The 19,371-nt window shown below is 47.1% G+C and overlaps 1 protein-coding gene across 10 annotated transcripts; it reads right to left on the reverse strand.

The window, feature by feature from the left end:
* Positions 1 to 2,485: 2,485 nt before the first annotated feature.
* ZNF331 (zinc finger protein 331) lies at positions 2,486 to 15,823 on the reverse strand. Of its 10 annotated transcripts, none has more exons than XM_040632951.1 (7): positions 15,686 to 15,823; positions 14,930 to 14,995; positions 13,742 to 13,855; positions 13,004 to 13,082; positions 7,946 to 7,993; positions 6,584 to 6,710; positions 2,486 to 4,028 (listed from the first exon to the last, which is right to left on the reverse strand). In XM_040632951.1, exons 5-7 carry the CDS (start codon positions 7,952 to 7,954, stop codon positions 2,692 to 2,694), a joined length of 1,473 nt encoding a protein of 490 aa, XP_040488885.1. In that variant the 5' UTR covers positions 7,955 to 7,993; positions 13,004 to 13,082; positions 13,742 to 13,855; positions 14,930 to 14,995; positions 15,686 to 15,823; the 3' UTR covers positions 2,486 to 2,691. The 10 variants fall into 10 exon arrangements, with proteins under 10 accessions (XP_040488885.1, XP_040488886.1, XP_040488887.1 ...); XM_040632952.1 differs by having other exon boundaries at positions 12,983 to 13,082; XM_040632953.1 differs by having other exon boundaries at positions 15,568 to 15,702.
* Positions 15,824 to 19,371: the final 3,548 nt, after the last annotated feature.

Below are 19,371 nucleotides of genomic sequence, written 5' to 3' on the forward strand. Positions count from 1 at the left end.
TCACGAAGTGACACTGTGTGCTGGAGGCCCATGTTCAGAAAGACACTTAAACTATAAAGTATGGTGTTAGAAATTATATAGGGCATTTGGATAGCATATGCTTCTAACCCTTGATGGACTAGTGGAGTACATGAACGGTTCTGTGGTAAACTGGACATTGCAGGCAATTTTAAGGCAAACTTTGGAGCGCTAATAAACAGGGAAGGTGGCCAGGCCAAGGTTGCACCATGCCACTAGTGAGTTAAACTCTTATATTTTATGGACCTCCCTCCATCCCCAAACCCAGGATTGTACTGCTCTTCGTAAGGGTCATCTTAAAGCTGAAGAGGGACAGAAGCACTGAGATGCTGCCTCCACCCCCTGCCCCTACACACACCAGCAAGGGGTGGGGGTCAGTGTCTTCTGAATCCACACCCTCACCTGTTGCAGGAATGTTCTGTTCCTGGCCTGATGTGCACAGCGGCTGACTCTGCCTGCCCAGTATCTGGTCAGGGTATGTGAGAGTCCCTGATGTTAAAATCCCCAGCCCCAGTCTCTGTGTGAGAGCCTTAGGCGAGCTCCAGGATGGTTAAAAGGCTTGGCTGGCACCTGAGATGTTCCCAGTCCATCCTGCCCTGGGCAGAGTTTCCAGGACAGACTCATGAACCAGTCAGTCAGCGAGACTCCATTCTGCAAAGCCTGTGGAAGTGTTTGGGAGACTTTTCTACCTGGGACTGCAAGTCCTAAGTATGACGGGTCCTGGCGTGGTCAGGACCACCGTGTGTAGCCTCAGCATAAAAGCTACCCAAGAAAGCAGAGCACAGACGCAAGGCAGATACCTTGTTTTGTGAGAGCCTGGGTCCACTGGAGGCTAAAGCCAGTGATTCCTCTGCACAAGTCAATTTTTATTCTCCCCACTCTCCTCTCTTTGGCTACTTTCAATTAGGTTTTTGCTCCTTGAACCAGGAGTCTTGACTGATACACATGCTTCCACTTCCTTCTGTGCACCCAGGCAGTGTTCACCTGTGGCCTGACCAGTACTGCCTCTCCCCCTGGGGCGTCCAGTTTGTCAGTGTGACCTCCACTGTGACCCCCTGTTCCTCCTCTTTATGGCCCCCCCATACCCTTCCAACTTGTCCCCTCACTCCCTCCCTCATCACACTCCTCCCCTTGTCTTCTCCCTCCTCCATTTATTCAGGACAGCACCCACCCACACCTGTGGTCTGTGGATACTGGCACCCCAACCCTGGGGCAAAACACACATAAGCCCTACTTTGATCCCAGACTCTGGATCCCTTGTCGGCCTTTGCGGGACACTCCTCTGTGCTCTAACCACACTGCCAGCCTAGTGCCAAGGCTTTCCTTAGGTCTCCCAGGCCACAAACATGAGCAGTAAAGTCTTCCAGCTCTTGAAGGCTCCCCTGGACTCTCCTTGAGTCTCCCTGAACCTGTCTGAGCACTAGCCATTCCTCCCACACACACCAGCCCCTCCCGCCCCTCCCCCAGCTTCTCAACTCAACTCCCGTGGGCTCTAGTCCTTTCCACAAAAGGACCCACTCCCTTCTCTCTAGGACTGAACCCAGGCCCTAGCTCCTCCCCCAGGACACACTCACTCGCCCTCCTTAAGCATCACCTCTTTGCCCCTGCTGCAGGACCTCCAGGATCTGGCGGAGGTCCCGTGTGGTGGCCCCATTCCTTTCTGAACAGGTCACAAGTGACCACCCAGCGAAGTGCCAGGCTCATACGTGATTTTAACGTCAGCTATTCTAGTGATTGTCTAGTGAAATCACATGGTGGCTTTACTTTGCGTTTCCTTGATGAGAAATGATGTTGAGCCCGTTTTCACTCGCTCACTGACCATTTGGCCATCTTCTTTTCTAAGTGCTTATTTAAATCCCCTCACCCGTTTAAAACAGATTTATTACTGACTTGGGGAATGTGTTTTCTACGTGAGTCCTTTATCAGGTGTGTGGAGAATACGTATTACTTCTCCTAGTCTGCCTGTTGCTTTTTTCTGTCTTCATGGTATCACCTGAGGAACAGAACTTTGTACTTTTGATAAAGTCCAACGTATAAACTTTTTATTTCACGTTTAGCGTCTTCTGTGTACTAAGAAACACCATCCACCCAAGACTGTGACAGTAATCTCCTGTATTTCTTCTACAAGTTTGACTGTCTTTCCTAACTTCTTTGCACCCATAGGGGGTGTTCCCGTAGGAACTCACTAAGAGCAGCACTACCGGTAATGATGGTAAGAACAACAACAGCTAATATTTATTGAGCTTACACAATGTTCCAGAGTGTTTACAGGTACCACACTCAGTCACCACAACAGCAGCATTAGGCAGGCATGACTGTCCCCATTTCACACACAATGCACAGGGGTAACAGGTCATTTTCCCAGTGTGTCACAGGAGTCAAGAGGGCGATGGTGATGGTCACAGGGAGGGTGTGTACCACGGTGGGAGGCTTTCCCGCATATGTTACATTAGCAGAGTTATTCCCTAGAACAAATCTGATGTGAGACGGAGCTTGAATGGTAGCGGGAGGCTTCTATCCACTCATTAAACCAATTCAGCAAAACAGAAAAAACAAGAAACAAGTCTACACTGTGTTGTGATCACTAAGAAAAAGTGATTTCTCTGTTCCTCGAGCATGACTATTCTGAGATGCTATAAGCAGGAGAGTGACCAGTGAAGGCTTTCTTATGTATCATGGATTCTCCTTGTGCTGTGGAAGGAATGCATGTTGTATAGAAGCTTCTGCACCTTCTTTTTGTTCAAGAGGTTTTTCAGCAGTGTGAACTCTCTGATGTTCTCTAAGATGGTTCACGTGGTTACATGCCTTCCCACATTCCTTACACTCAAAGGATTTCTCACCAGTGTGGACTTTCTGATGCTGTGTAAGCTGATGGCCATGACTAAAGGCCTTCCCACACTCTTTACATTCATAGGGTTTCTCCCCTGTATGGATCCTCTCATGTTTAACAAGGCTTGACCCATAGATGAAGGCCTTCCCACACTCCTTACACTTGTAAGGCGTTTCCCCCGTGTGGATCCTCTCATGCTGGGTGAGGTGGTAGCCACAGTTAAAGGCCTTCCCACACTCTGTGCACTTATATGGCTTCTCACCAGTATGAATTCTCTCGTGTTTAACAAGGCTCGAACCCCAGCGAAAGGCCTTCCCACACTCCTTACATTCGTGAGGTTTCTCACCAGTGTGGATTTTCTGATGCTGAGTGAGATAATTGACTCGCGTAAAGGCCTTCCCACATTCCTGGCATTCATAGGGCTTCTCACCAGTATGAATTCTCTTATGCTGAACGAGGCTTGAGCCACAGATAAAGGCTTTCCCGCAGTCCTTACATTCATAGGGTTTCTCACCACTATGAATTCTCTTGTGCTGAATCAGTTTATACACGCGGCTAAAGGTCTTGCCACAGTCTTTGCATTCATAGTCTTTCTCCCCAGTGTGAAATCTCTGATGCTGAGTGAGCTCGTCACCACGTCTAAAGGCTTTCCCGCAGTCCTTACATTCATAGGGTTTCTCACCCGTATGGATTCTCTTATGAATGACGAGGCTTGAACCCCATCTAAAGGCCTTCCCGCAGTCCTTACATTCATAGGGTTTCTCACCAGTGTGGATTTTCTGATGCTGAGTGAGTTGATTACCCCAACGAAAGGCCTTTTTACATTCCTTACATTCGTAGGGTTTCTCCCCTGTGTGGATTTTCTGATGCTGAGTGAGCTGGTAGCCACGACTAAAGGCCTTCCCACATTCCTTACATTCATAGGAATTCTCCCTAGTATGCAGTCTTTGATGTGGTCTAACAGAGGTATTTTCTCTACAAGTGGGCGTTTTCTCACAGTTGACTACCATTTGATTGAAACAGCCCTCTTGAGGGCCCTGCGGTCCTTCAAACTCACCTTCACACATCCAGTCCAGGCCAAGGGATTTACTTTTTCCATTTGAGTTCCATTTGGACAAATTTATTTCATAAATGCCCTTTTCTGTAGGTAAACTCTTGGTCCCATATGGTGACTCTAAATCTGGAAAAAAAGTAACATTTTATTTCCTGTTAAGGAAAATGAAAACACAAACAAATCTAACCACAAACGAACAACTTCTCTGACAGAAATAAACCTTCTCTAGGAGAAAGGACATGAATCACCTAGGGCTCTCCTTAAGCGTACAGTCCACACCTGGCACCACAATAATGAGGAAACACTGGGGACGCTCCTGCTAAAGTCAGACAAGGAAAAGGAACTGCCTGTTAGCTCTTCTATTTCCTGTCAGCTGACACAAGTAAGCAAAAAGCAATCGGAGGAGCAGATCTCAAAAATAAAAATGGAGAAGAGCACGATTTGCAGATGATGTGACGACATACCTGGAAAACCCAGGAAGATCAAATATAGAACTCGTGTGTAGAGCAAGAATATACAGCTGGTCACCTGGGTATAAAATTAATACTCTGAAATGAATATATCTGTCAGTCATATAGTGAAGAGTGATTCTGGACAAAAAGACCCACCATCAAAGGCAATAAAAGGGACAACGTGTAGGATTAACTGTAACAAACACGGTGAACGCCTGTGAGGGAATGTTGAGGAGGGTCCGACCATCAATGAGGACGCTAACTCCAACAGGAGGCAAAACCCAGAAACGCTTAAATTCAGGAGTTCATGCTGATGGTACAAAGTGTCAAACGATCAGCTGTGGAGCATGCTAGCCAACCAGGCCTTTATTATAAGAACGAGTCATTTTTCCTTTAAAAACAACGCTTTTATCCACTGTGAACAGTGTCACTACATAACCAACGAGCGGATGGAGTGCAGTTTCTCTGTAAAGAATTAGTAGAGCAAACGGCGCAGTGATGGAAGACTGCCACAGTGAACGCCCGCTGAGCCGTGGATCTCGGCACCGAGTGTGCGTCTGAACAGCACAAGACGTCTTGTGATGTTAGAACGGAACAGCAGCCAGGAAGAAGTATTAGCAAAAATTAGATAAAAGGAAAAAAGCACTTGAAGCCAGGACACCAACCAACTTGCAGGAGCTACAAAGGGCACGGGATCATGTTGTCTACACCCCTGCTATTCACGGTGTGGTCCACGGACCAGCAGCATCAGCAGCACGTGAAGCAGGAGCAAAACAGAAGCAAACCGGCGGGAGGGGAATGGGGCGAAGATCGGGTTCACGGTGGTTACTTCTTCCCCAGAGGCTGTCCGTGGCCTTCATAGGGAGCTTTCCAAATACCCCAGGGGCGCACCTGCTCCTGTCTGGCCCGGCTGCTTACTGCAGTGATGGCTTGTCCCAGCCAGACTGGCTGTCACTCTCCTCTGCACCTGTCTCCCTCAGCCATCACGGTTCTTTCCCGCGTTCCCCAAAGCAGCAAGTCTCATCTGGCTTAGAAATGAAAGGGCCTGCTTTCAAAAAAAGAAATGCCACATGGTGTAGAATTTAAGAAAAAAATTATATGCTCAAATTCTTTGGAGGAGCACCTGGCTGGCTCAGATGGTTAAGCATCTGCCTTCGGCTCAGGTCGTGATCTCCGGGTCTTGGGATGGAGCCCCACGTCAGGCTCCCTGCTCAGCAAGAAGTCTGCTTCTCCCTCTGCCTGCTGCTCCCCCTGCCCCCACTCGTGTGCTCTGTCTCTCTCTCAAATGAATAAATAAAATCTTAAAAAAATAACCCCTTTGATGGAGACTTAGTCAAGTTTATGACAAGCTGGAAGTCAAAGTGATAAGACTTCAGAAAAGAGAAAGGATTAAATAACAGGCAACCAGACAGGAAAAGTCTTATTTTAAACTTCTGAGGGCCTTACCGTGGAGGCAAGTACAAGAGGGTAGATGGCAGTGTGGATTCTTGGTTCTGCCTCCCCTGTCTGATCAAGTCACTCCGTGCCTGAGTAAACTCACCTACCAATTAGACCTCGCCACCTGCCTACCTCATAAACTGATGGGACTGGGGTGAAGCGTATCTGCACACACACAGTGCTCCCAGCGACGCCTGGTATAGGCCGAACACAACACCAGCCATTACTACTATGGCTGTTATTTCTCTAACAGACAAGACACAGCCCGAGACGTTTACCAGACGTTGTCATCCCACGCGTAGCTCAGAATTCAGGAATCCTAACGTCTACCCTCACTTCAGGTACAATGCACAGCTAATGTAAAATGCTTGCTTTGGTTTTACACGAATGCTGTCCATTCAGTCCACCTCCACATCAAGCACAAAGGCTGGTTTATTGGAAGAGATGGGGCTCCCTGAGGCGGGTCCCCAGAGTGCCCCAGGCCATCAGCAGCGCTCTGGGCATGAACATACTAGCACAGTATGACGCTCAGCGCTCTGAAGATGGCCGTGAGATGAACAGCCCAGAACTGGAATTCACCCTTCGGTTACTAAGGAGGAGAGGTGACTACAGGAAGGGCCAGACAAAGGTGGGAAGAGGACGAGGCGACAAAGGGGCGTGATGCCCATTTCAGATGCGACAAGGCTCAAGACACTTCTTGAGAAGAGGAAGCAGAAATTGAACTCGTTTCTCGGAAGTCAGTCCTGACACTGCCAGTGGAGGGAGCTGGCATTCCAGGCGGCAGCAACTCACCCAGGGAGACCAGGTTACTGTAGTTCTCCAACATCACGTCCCAGTACAGGTCCCTCTGCGTGGAGTCCAGGCATGCCCACTCCTCCTGAGAGAAGTCGATGGCTACGTCTGAGAACGTCACCAAACCCTGAAAACACAAACCCACACGTCCCTGAGGACACGAAGGACGGCACAGAAGGGGCTCCACTCTGGGTTGGGCTGGACCCAGCAGCAGACCACAGGCCTGTGTCGTGTGTAGGGCGCGGTGGGGACTGTGACTGAGCAGAGCCCCTCATGTTCCTGAAGAGCCTGCTGCTGCAGAGAAACCCACACCTTTGCAACGCTTCGTCATCCCAAGCCGTCAGGACGCACGAAACACTCCTGCTCACGAGCACGGGGCCCACTGCGGGCCTGCCTCGTAACAACTCGGCAGGTGTGGATGCCTGTGGCATCCTTTCCACCTTCAAGGGAAGGAAAATGCCCAGGGTTTTGTTTCTGCCGTGTGAAGTGAGATGTTTTACTTCTGAAACTAGAGTTTACGTCTCTGAATGTTCTCAGCCTCAAGGGCATCATTTTGCCAAGGGCTTACGCAGTCTTCCTATCTAAGTACCAGAGCATTTTCTTATTCCACCGCAGGGACGGACTGGACTTAACTCTCAGAGTTGTACACTTTGGTACAACCAAACATCTAAGGTTTTCCCCAATTCCAGGGGTATGTGATCACCTGGGACTCCTATACTGGGTGACCCTCTTACCCATGACTACCCACCACCCCTGGCTTTTCTCTGCTCCTGGTTTAGGTAGTGGTGTCAGATGACATGGACACACGCTGAGGTCTAGACGGTGTGCTCAACAGCACGCACCCCTCATATCCCCTGATAACACCGCAGCCTCTTAGTGCTCAGGCCCCAAGCACAGCCCTAGCCAATCCCAAAAGCCTCATGGAGCTCCAGCTCTCACCACTGACACAGAGACCGACCAACGTGAACATTCCCCTCCTCCCCGCCTGGAAAAAACGTCCATGGAGAACAGCAGGGAGTTTTCGTTTTTGCAGGTGGTCAAACGGGACCACCTTCTTCAACTCCTAAACCACACACGTGACTCAAGTGTTTCTCTCAAGGGCCTCTCCTCCCCTACTGCTCCAGCATGACTCTTGACAAGGTGAGCACAGAGGAGACACTGAGCCCCCAGCTCAGTGGGGATGTGGGCATCAGCCACACAGGTGGGCACAGGGCCGTATGGCATTATTGTTTGCTGGAACAGGAAGAACCGGGCCGTGGGTAATTACGTGGGCCTCGGTTGGGCAGGAGTCTTCAGGATAATTCACAGAAATAGCCATAGGACCTAAATATCACATTTCAAGAAGGAAAGAGAAATACTTACGTGCGCCATAGTTTTAGAATCAAGAACTGATCAGTCCTCTTGGGGTTTCTTTTACCAAAGACACAAAATCCAGAGAAGCCAGAGATATACGAGAAAAAAAGAGGCATTAAAATAAGTGCACCTTGGTCCCAGAATGACTTAATACAAGCTTCTTGCTCCGTCTTTGCTTCCAAACTCCCCCACCCCGGCTGTTTCCTCCCACAGCACGCACACATCAACGTGCCACATCCAGAGAGGATGAAGAGGAATCTAGACAAAAGGCGAAAAAGCTCTCCCTGAAACCCTACGAAACCCAGCTGTGCACAGAGAATTTTTATTTGTTTTTAACTTGAAGTCAGACTGACTTTCATCTGTCGTTTCTCAGTCTAACTTGAAATTGTTTTTAAAGTAGGTTCACCCCTCAGACGGGGTTGAACTCACGACCCTAAGACTGAGTTGCATTTTCCACCAAACGAGCCAGCCAGGCACAATGTTACGTGAGTGTCAGGCATACAACACAGCGATTCCCCAAGTCTGTACGCCATGCTGTGCGCACCATGTGTGGCTGCCATCTGTCACCACGTGACGCTATCACAGAGCCACGGACTGTGTTCCCTATGCTGTGCCTTTCCTCCCCGTCACTCACTCCACCACTGGAAGCCTGGGCCTCCCTCCCCTCTGGCAACTACGTCTGTCTGTTCTCTGGATTTATGGGTTTGTTTCTGTTTTTGTTTGTTCATATGCTTTATTATTTAGGTTCCACATATAAGTGAAGTCATACGGTTTTTTCTTTCTCTTTTCATTTGGCATAATACTCTCTAGATACATCCATCTTGTTGCAAATGGCAAGATCTCATTCTTTTTTTGTCGTGTGCCCCCAACTTCTAAGAAGTAATCTACGTTATACCTGATAGGAATGTCTTTGTTTTGGGTGCAGATGGCCATCCCCAACCAGTCTTAGGGCGGGAACTGGCTACACCAAGAAGACCAACCAGGTGATTCAGGGTGTGTACTTTGGGTCATGGAATATCAACTGGGCAGGGGACTGAGATTGACATGCAGACAGTGAGTCAGTCATGTCTGGATGATCGATCATTCAATCAATCAACTGTGCCCACGCACTGAAGCTCCAGTGCAAACTCTGGGCCTCGAAGCTCAGGTGAGCTTCCCTGGTTGGCAGTACTCTATGCATATTGTCCTACCTCGATGCCAACAGAGCATCCAGTCCTAGCTCCAGGGGGAGGGGACACTGGAAGCTCATGCTGGGGACACTCCTGGACTTTAGCTTAAGTGCTTGTTTCCCTGGCTGGTGTCAATCTGCATCTTCTCCCTGGAATTAACTGGAACTCTGAGTAGAACGGCTCTCAGTGAGTTCTAGGGATCCTTCGAGTCCTGAGGGTGGTTTCAGGAAAGTCCTGAACATGGATTTCAGTGTCAGAACTGAGGGTGATCTTGTGTGGATACTGTGCCCCCAAACCTCTCAGTCTGGCTAACTCTGGGCAGGGGCGCTGTGATCCCGAACCTGAGAGGGGGTGTGTTTAGGGTGCTTGGTCTGACTCTGAGCAACACCCCGCTCCCTCCAGCCGCACCATCCAGGGTGGAGGGGCTGCACCATCCATACTGGAACCTCTCCTGGCCTCTAGGCAGGGTGAGGTCGGTCAAGATGTGGCAGGTGGACAGGGTGGAGAGGGGAAGCCCCAGGCAACATTCAGCACCCCGTGCCCAGAAGAGCTCACTGCAGAAATACATGCAGAAGATTGGTGTGAAAGAGTAAAGGACCATGAAATGCTAAGTTGGAAGACATCCTCACAAGACACGAATGACACTTCAGATACACTGTCAGCAGAGAAATCAGGCTACCAATATACTTGTGAAATTCTACATACGAACATGTGTGCATATGTATATATATACACTGGACGCGAGTATATAGAGTACATATAGCTGTATCTAGACAGATCGAGAGAAGAGACACACAGACAGAAACAAACCAGAACACCAATAGAGAGATATAAAATAGAAATAGAGAAAGAAAAAGCCTGGAAGTTATAGATCCCTTGTGCAGAAAGACAGTAACGAGCAGGTTTGAAACTGCATGCAGGACTGGCCCTTGGCTGGACTTCCAGAGGGTTCCGCTGTTCCCTGACAAGGCTCACTGCTCTTCAACTGTTTGTATAAACGATGTGGTTTACATTGCTAAGCCCTTGCTTTCCTCTGAGTCTGGAATGTTGGTATGTGCAGAGAGAGGGTGCCTCGGTGACTGACCCCCTAAAAACCCTGGCCTCTTGACCCAGATGAGCTTCCCTGGTGGACAAGGCTTTGCACGTGTTGCTGTAACTTGCGGCTGGAGGAATCAAGCATGTCCTCTGTGGCTGCACTGGGAGAACGCTCTGGGAAGCATGCGCCTGGTTTCCTCCCAATGTTGTCTGTCCCATGTGCCTGTCCCTCTGCTGATGGTGCTGTGTATCCTTTCATTGTAATAAGTCCTGGCCCTGAACAGGACCACCTGTTGAATCCTGTGCGTCGACCTAGTGAATCACGGAACCTGGTGGTGGTCCTGGTGACTCTGAACTGGGTGTGTAACAAGAGCCAGGCATTTGCCTGACATATACATGTGTGTGCGTTTCTTTTCATTTCATAAATGATAGACTCTCAGAGCTTCTCTTCAGTTTCCTTGTGAGATATCTTTGCATCATTTTACACACAACTTTTGTTTCCTTTCGCTTCCTACTACCTAAACCAACTCTTTGATGTCTACCCATACCCACATATGCCGGGGCACCGACTGGAAACATGACTGAGATTCCAAGGGACGTCCTGTACATGCTGACGGCTGTCTTGGTGGGGGGTGAACTTGACTTCTGAGCTTGTCCCTCCAGCCATGCGCCCTATGGAATGCTAGGCCACCGGACCCTGTTCCCTTCACTTTGCGTCAGTGTCATTAGAGAAAACATGTAAGGTATAAAACTTAGAAAACAAATTCCACTGTATTCCACACAGAGCCCACGTGTTCAGAATTATCTGGTCATGACCTGACAACAGTGGCCACAGCGAGAATGATGTCCCCTTCCCAGCACCTCTCAGCGCACAATCACCTAGAAGTCTCCACAGGCCTTGACAGCAGGCTGCCCTGGGCTTCCGTTGTTTCCCTTTCTGGCTGGCTCATAAGCAATGTGCAGGTAACAATGTCCTCTTAGTCATCTGTCGTTCCAAGTACTCCTATCATATTGTAGGCACTTAACAAAAGTAAGGTTTTGATGCAACTTCTACTTTTTGGAACTTATCCCAAGGAAATAGGTACAGGAGTGCACAATATATATCAGAATGTTCAAGGGGTATGTTCCAAAATATCTTTTGAGATAAGTGTAGATTCACATGTAGTCGTAAGAAATAATACAGCGGGATCCCATGCCCTTTGCCCAGTGGACCCCAATGGTAATACATCACAAACCTGCAGTACAATAGAACCACCAGGACATTGATACTCAGGTAATCCAGCAATTTTATTCAGATTTTCCAGAGAATCATTTTAAAAAATGAAAAAAAAGGGTAGGAGTATCTCACAGTAGAGGACAGATTAAATAAATTATGGTCTGCTATAATGGCATCTAATATATTTACTAATAATGATATTTATACTATTTCTCTGAGAAAGAAATTTAGGATGAATTCCTAAGTGAAGAACGTAGGTTTAATAATGTATGCATTATCTGGGGGGAGAGCACTTGGTGAAAGTAAGAATAAGGCCCTGTGGTCTGACTTTCAGGATGTAAATCTGAGCTCTGAGCATTACTAACCTCACACTGTTCCCCATGGTTAAGACTGGGGTAGAAGTAGTACCTGCCAGGTAAGACTGCATCGAATTTTTAGAAAGATAATCTACATAAAACTCAACAATATTAAGTTACTTAATACAAGTTAGCAGTTATGACTGAAAATCAGTAACGTTACACAACCCCTAACCTGATTTTATAGAAAAAACTCAAGCCTGAATTTTCCTTTCTTCTTATGCTAAAACATGCTTCTCATACCTGCTATCTATATAAACCACGGTAACTAAAAACTTTCAGAGCCTCTTAAAAATGAAATTCCTTTAAATTGACATTAGCAAAAGGAAAAAAAAAAAGCCTAAGGCGTATATGGAGAAAATGTTCCCTCTCTACTAGTAGAGAGGGACAGACATGATCTGCACGGAAAATCCAGCTCAGAGAATGTAAACTGAGGGGCGCCTTGGTGGTTTAGTCAGTTAAGCGTCCGACCCTTGGTTTCGACTCAGGTCTTGATCTCAGCGTTGTGAGAGCGAGCCCCCCATCAGGATCCATGCTGGGCGTGGCGTCTACTTGAGACTCTCTCTCTCTCTTCCTCTCCCTCTGCTCCTCCCCTGCTCGCACTCTCTGTCTTAATAAAATGAAGTAAACGTAAACTGAGAAGATGCCAAATTGAGAACATTAGCCAGTGGCCGGATCTTGTATTCCATGTGATATGGAAGATTTCTGTGAACACTTTAATTTTTTTAAAAAGCAATCTCTCTACCCAATATGAGGTTTGAACCCATGATGCTGAGATTGAGAGTCACATGCTCCACTGACTGACCCATCCAGGTACCTCTGTTTATGTGAACGTTTTAAACTACTGTCATCTTACATTTTTCTCATGTATCTGCCTATAGAAATGTTATGGTACAGTTTATATTTGTAATAAGTCAGTGACTCCTGTCATGTTCTGTGAAAGAAAAATTCACATCTGAGAAAATCAAATTCTGAAAACCTGTCTTTACTGATCATTTGTTCATGGGATTAGTTTCAAATGATGTCTTTCTAATCCTTCAAGGTGCAAATGTGTGAGAGGTTTTTTAAAGCCAGTCGGGGGTCACTGGAACGCCTCTCCTCCACACGCACACAGGTATCACGTCACCCACAGCTGAGTTGGATTCCTCTATAAACTAAGATCTGGAGAGTGTTTGGCTCAATTACGTATCAGTAAGCAGGATCCAGTGCTCTAGAGACAAACCACACACATATGCATGGGGTGGGGGGGAAAGGCTGGAAACATACATACCAAAATATCAACAGCAATTACCTCTGGGTGGTACAGCTATGGGTAATTTCGAGTTTCTTCTTTACGAGCTCCTTAGGAAACTGAACCTTTTGCTGCAGGCCTGTATTAATTCCATGATAAGAAATATGATTTAAGATAGTCCCAAATTTAAAACAAATCAACAAAGCAAAAGTCCACAGTTATGGGGGAGTGGGTATACTGTGGTCATCAGGGGAACTGTGGACGGATAGGCCTGTGGCAGGCAGGACAACTGTCTCCCAAACATGTCCGCGTCCTAACCCTGGAGCCTGTGAATATGTTACATTACATGGCAAAGGGGAGTGAGGCTGCAGGTGGACTTGGGGTCGCTGGTCACCTGACCTCAATACAGGAAGGTATCCTGAAGCATGCCAGGTGGGCCCAATGTAATGGCAGGGGTCCTTCCAAGCAAATGAGCGGGTGAGAAGAGAGAAAGATGTGACCACCAAGGCAGGGTCAGAGTGACTAGGCTCTAGTAACAGCGCTTCTGAAACATGTAGCTGTCATATGGGGAGACCTGGTCTTTGAAACAGGAGTGACTTCACAGTAGAGAAAACGGACAAACCACCTCAGCGAGAGGACCAAGTTCACACTCAGCAATCATAAATCATGCTGACAGTTTGTGTTTTTGCCATGACATGATGAAAGCAGTGATCTTCCACCCCCAACACCGTACGCCCAGTCCAATCACGAGAAAAGCATCAGGTTCCAAGAGAGGAGCATCCTACCAAATACCTGTACCTCTTAAAACCTTCAAGGTCATCAGAAACAAGGGAAGTCTGAGAAACTGTCACAGCCAAGAGGAGCTTAAGGACACATGACAATGAAATGTAACGTGATCTCCGGGATGGCATCCTGGAACACATGAAGAACGTCATGTAAAAACTAAGGATATCTGAATAAAGCACGGACTTCAGTTAACGATAACGTATCAAAACTGGCTCACCAAATGTAAATAATATCCCACACTAATGTAAGCTGTTAACAACAGGGGACAGCAGGTACAGGGTACCTGGGAATTCTCCATACTAACCTTGCAATTTTTTCCCTGCCAATCTAAAACCATTCTAAAAATTAACAAGATCAATTAAAGAAGAAGAATATGGAACCGTATGTGGCCCACAAAACATGAACTATTCAATACATGACCTTTTAGAGAAAAAGTCTGCCAAACCCTGCTCTAGTTTCAGAACTCACACTCAACATCAAACCATGTTGCTTCTCACAGTTCATATGAAGATGCAACTGAAACAGACTGAAGCTGTCAGACCTCCAACAAGATGTGGATAATACAACAAATTTCTATGTACTGATCACTGAAAAAAAAAAAAGAAAAACTCCCTGCACTGATGACAAAGACCTTTGCGCAAACCCCACTTTTATTTATTTTCTTATTAAAATAATGGCTCAATTCCTTTCAATTTCATTTTAGTATTTTTAAATTTTAAGTAGGTTCCTTGGCGAAAGTGGGGCTGGAACTCACGACCTCGGATAAAGAGCTGCACGCTCTAGTGCTCCTTCAGCACATTTGGTAAGAGTTGCACACTACCGACTGGGCCAGCCAGGCGCCCCTCAAACCCCACCTTTAAAGCATCACCAAGCTGGTAACTTTGTCATTTACTGGCCGAAACAATCAAACCTTCTCTGTTCTCACTGTGCTCTGAAAGTCAGGCCTCTGCGAAAGACCGAGGATCCCATCTTAAAACAAGTATCCTCCTGACCAAATCCCAGGTTCAAATAAAGCACAACACGAACCTCCCCACCGTTCTTCGGTAATGCGTTCTGCGCATACACCTGCAAGGCCCCATCACACCTCTCCGGAAAGAATGAGTCACTGCTGGGAAGAACATTTCTGACCAGGGAAAGCAAATATCCTGAAGTCCTATAAACACAAGACATTTACTGAACAAAAAGGTAACTCATCTGAACCTTGACTTTAAGATGTGTAACAAGTCGTCTTCCTCCTCAGGATGCTTGTTCCGGAGGACGCCTGGCCTGGGGGAAAGAGGAGGAGACACTAGGGCCTTTCTGGAGCACAAGCTGGATCAGAAAGCACCCTCCAGGCCCACACAGCCCAACTAAAACCAATCGGAGACAAGGGGGAACCTGGGGACTAGGCCGCAGTAAGCGGGGTTCTGAAATACGCAGCAGCCCCCTGCCCGCATCCCCCCTTTCCGTCCTGCCTCTCAGGGAGTCTGGAAAGAGAGCGCTTCTCGTCCTCAGGACTGATCCTGCGCCCTTTCTACTGGTCACTTTCTCTGCGGGGTTCGGGCTCTGCCCTCCCTCCGGGGCCACTGCCCCTGCGTGGGCCTGCGAGGCCGGAGAGAGCAGCCGCGACCCCAGAGCTGCAGGCTAGACGGTCCTCCCCAACCCACGGTCCCCCCACCGGGTCCCGCGGCCACCCCCGCGGCGGCGCAGGGGCCCCTCCCACCGCCGCGCAGTCGCTGCGAGCCGCGCCGCCCCACCCCACCCCCACACACTCCCCGAAGTGCGTCACAGCCCCGAAGCCGGAGTCTCTCCCCTCCCCGGGGTCCCCGGGCCCCGATACCCCTGCGCACCGCCCGTACTTCTCTCCGGGGCTGCGGGCCCGGGCTCAAACTCCAGCCTCCTCTCCCGGGGCGCCCTCCTAGCCGCCCTTCCCGCCGCAGCGCGCGTGCCTTCCCCGCCAGGAGGCCAACCACTCACCGCTCGGGGCCCACGACCCACAGGGCGTCGGGAGGGGGCGCAAGGCTTGAGATCAACTCGGGAGCGCGTCGGCGGAACGCTGAGCCCAGACAATCCTCGGCGCAGTAAGCTTCTTCCAGCAGGCACCTCGCTGCGCTCCGACTCTGGGGAGGAGGCGGCGCACGGGCCCTCTGGGAAATGTAGTCCAACAGCCCGGCAATACACGGAGCTGGACGCGCGGTGGTCCACTTCCCCGGCATGCAACCCTACGCGGCCCCCCCAAGGAGCTGTGTCTCACAGACTTCTGGGAAATGTAGTTCAGAACAAAGAATTGCGTAGGGACGGGAGGCCGGCCCTGCTCCCAACATGCATTTCGGCCGCTTACGTAAGGGTGGCTAGTCATCTATGTGATGTTACTCGTTGCTAAATGATTGATATGGGAGTGATTGAGACTTGTCCCTCAGATCATTATTTGAATTATTAAGAAAAAACCCCCAACAACCCCGTTTTTCTAATTCTGTCATTCCTTCTACAACCATTAACTGGGATATTTCTATAAAGTAAGGCTTTCCCTTCTATAGGCGGACTATGTGGTTCCACTCTAGTATTGATCCCTTGTAAAGACAGCGTATTTGTCTCTTTAATTGATGCTTTCTAGAGTAATCAGTCTTTTAAAAAGCTACCTTGAATGATGATAAGTTATTTCTGGCTTTTCCTTGTAGGCACACTTTATTTATTTATTTATTTATTTATTTATTTATTTATTTATTTATACAGATTTTATTTATTTGAGAGAGAGCGTGCACCAGTTGGGGGTGGGGCAGAGGGAGAAGGAGAAGCAGGCTCTCCAACTAGCAGGGAGCAGGGAGCCCCACCTGGAGGTTGGTGTGGGGCTTGGTGGGGGGCTCAATCTCAGCACCCTGGGATCATGACCTGAGCTAAAGGCAGAAGCTTAACCGACTGAGCTACCCAGGCGCGCTCTTGTAGATTTACTTTATTCTTTCTCTATCCCAGTTGCAGAATTAGCCACTTCTTCAAAAAGCCTTGATGCCTGTTACTTGGAAATGACAGTAGAGAACAAAAACTCTGTACTCTTGGGTGGACACTGCTTTTATGTATTTCCAGTGAACAGAAGTAGGAAAATAATTCTTACATTCCTATTCAAATATTTTCGAATCAAATTTAACCTTATAGCATTGTTCCCTCAATCTGTTAAATCCCAACTGATGTAGGAAAGACATTAGGGTTCAGAGCTGAAGCCTAAGAAAGAATTCTTGAGACCTCTTTGTGCGATAAAGTGGTTTTAGTAAAGCATGGGGACAGGACCCATGGGCAGAAAGAGCTGCACTGGGATCATGAGGAGTGGCCCATTATGTACTTTAAAGTTGGGAGGGGGTTAGGGTTAGCGTGGGTCTCTAAGGACTTTTGGAAGCAAGGCTTCCAGGACCTTGAGGGGGCTAGCTGTTGTTGGGAAAATGTCATTTATTACTGTCTAATAAAATCTGAGTCATGAGACTGTCCGGGTATATATTGGTGGATCATATGCTTGGGGGATGATTGCCAACATGTATCTTGGGAGGTAGAGATAAAAGAAGTTTCCAAAGGAATTTCTATATGTTAAATTAGACTCACAGGATCCTGGGGGTTGGGCTAAGATTGCCTTTTGCCCTTAGCAAAGTATTAACATCGAGGCAGCAGAATTCCTCGAGGAATGTCACTCTGCCTGTTTCAAGGACTTGTCAATGGGCTGTAGATAGTAAGGAAATTTAATATTTTTTCTTCTACCCTTGTTTCCCACATCATCAACTTTATAACTAATTATTTCCTGTTACCTACAATATAAAGGAAATACTTTCAAAATAACAATGTCAATAGTAGTATCTGTGCTGTAACTAAAGAAAATCTGAAATGTTCTCTGTAATTCCTTTTGTCTTTAGAATGGGTAAAGCCAATGGGGCACCTGGGTGTCTCAGTTGGTGAAGCATCTGACTTAGACTTGGGTCATGATCTCAGGGTCCTGGGATTGACTTCCATATCGGGCTCTGTGCTCAGCAGGGAGTCTGTTTGTCTCTCTGCCCCTCCCCCTGCTCGTGCTCTCCTTGTCTCTCTCAAATAAATTAAGTAAAAGACTTTATTTATTTGAGAGAGTGACTGAGAGAGAGAGAGAGTGTGCGTGCACAAGTGGGGGGAGGAGCAGAGGGGAGAAGCAGACTCCCTGTTGAGCAGGGAGCCAGTCACAGGGCTTGATCCCGGGACTCTAGGATCATGACTGGAGCCCAAGGCAGACGCTTAACTGAATGAGCCACCCACATGCTCCTAAAACCTTAAACAACAACAACAACAACAACCATAAAAACAAAAAGAATGGGTAAAGTCAAGATAGTGTACTGTTTCTTCATCAGTAGTGAACTATTTAAAAATTATGTTGGAATGACAAAGTACTTATTTGGAGAAAGATCAAATTCATTCACTATCTCAAATTATATATCAGAATAAAGTACAAATGGATCAGAGATGCAAACGTAAAAAAAAAAAAAAAGCCCTCAAAAAGTTAAAAATAGAACTACCCTACAACCCAGCAATTGCACTACTAGGTATTGATCCAAAGGATACAAAAACAGTGATTCAAAGGGCACATGCACCCCAATGTTTATAGCAGCAATGTTCGCAACAGCCAAAATATGGAAAGAGCCCAGATGTCCATTGACAGATGACTGGATAAAGAAGATGTGGTGTATATACACAATGGAATATTACTCAGCCATCAAAAAGAATGAAATCTTGCCATTTGCAATGATGTGGATGGAACTAGAGGGTATTATGCTAAGTGAAATAAGTCAGTCAGATAAAGACAAATACCATATGGTTTTACTTATATATGGAATTTAAGAAACAAAACAGATGAACGTAGGGTAAGGGAAGGAAACTCCAGGAAACCATAGTGATAACTCTAAGAACCATAACTCTAGGAAACAAACAGGATTGCTGGAGGGGAGGTGTATGGGGGGATGGGGTAACTGGGTGATGGGCATTAAGGAGGGCACCATTGAGCACTGGGTGTTATATGCAACTGATGAATGACTAAATTCTACCCCTGAAACCAATACTACACTATATGTTAACTAAATTGAATTTAAATAAAAAAATTAAAAAAAAATAAGTCATAAACATGATAAAAATGTGTCCATAATATGGAAATAAGGAGATCATTCCTAACTACAATTCAAAATCCAGAAGCTGTAAGAGATATGTCATAAAGTGTTGAAAGCAAAGGACAAAGAAAAAAATCCTGAAGCAGTGAGAGAAAAGACTCAACACGGTGATGGTAACCACAGCAGGGCTAATGCCTGGCACTTCATCAGCAGCAGTACACAAATGAAGGCAACGGAATAAAATAGTCAAAGTGCTGAAAGAATAAAAAAAAGTCAAACAGGAATGCTATATCCAGCAGAACTACCATTAAAAAATTAGGGCAAAATGAGCACACTTCCATGTATATAATAGGCAAAGAACTTTTACAACTTATGAAGAAACCAACCCAATTAAAAAAGAAATGGGAAAAAGACTTGAATAGACATGTCACCAAAGATATATGAATGGCTCATAAGCAAATGAGAACACGCTCACCATCACCAGGCATTAGGAAAAGGCGAATCAAAACTATAACGCGGTCACACCCCTACAATGGCTACAATACGGAAGAGCGG

The sequence above is a fragment of the Ursus maritimus genome, unplaced genomic scaffold (assembly GCF_017311325.1).
Source record: "Ursus maritimus isolate PB19 unplaced genomic scaffold, ASM1731132v1 scaffold_19, whole genome shotgun sequence".
NCBI lineage: Eukaryota > Metazoa > Chordata > Mammalia > Carnivora > Ursidae > Ursus > Ursus maritimus.

What these genes read in the sequence shown, in the direction of transcription:
- ZNF331 (XM_040632954.1), bottom strand. An exon ending in CAGTAACCTGGTCTCCCTGG is followed by an intron (nt 4,029 to 6,583) that starts GTGAGTTGCTGC and finishes CTTTTTTTCCAG; the next exon opens with ATTTAGAGTCACCATATGGG.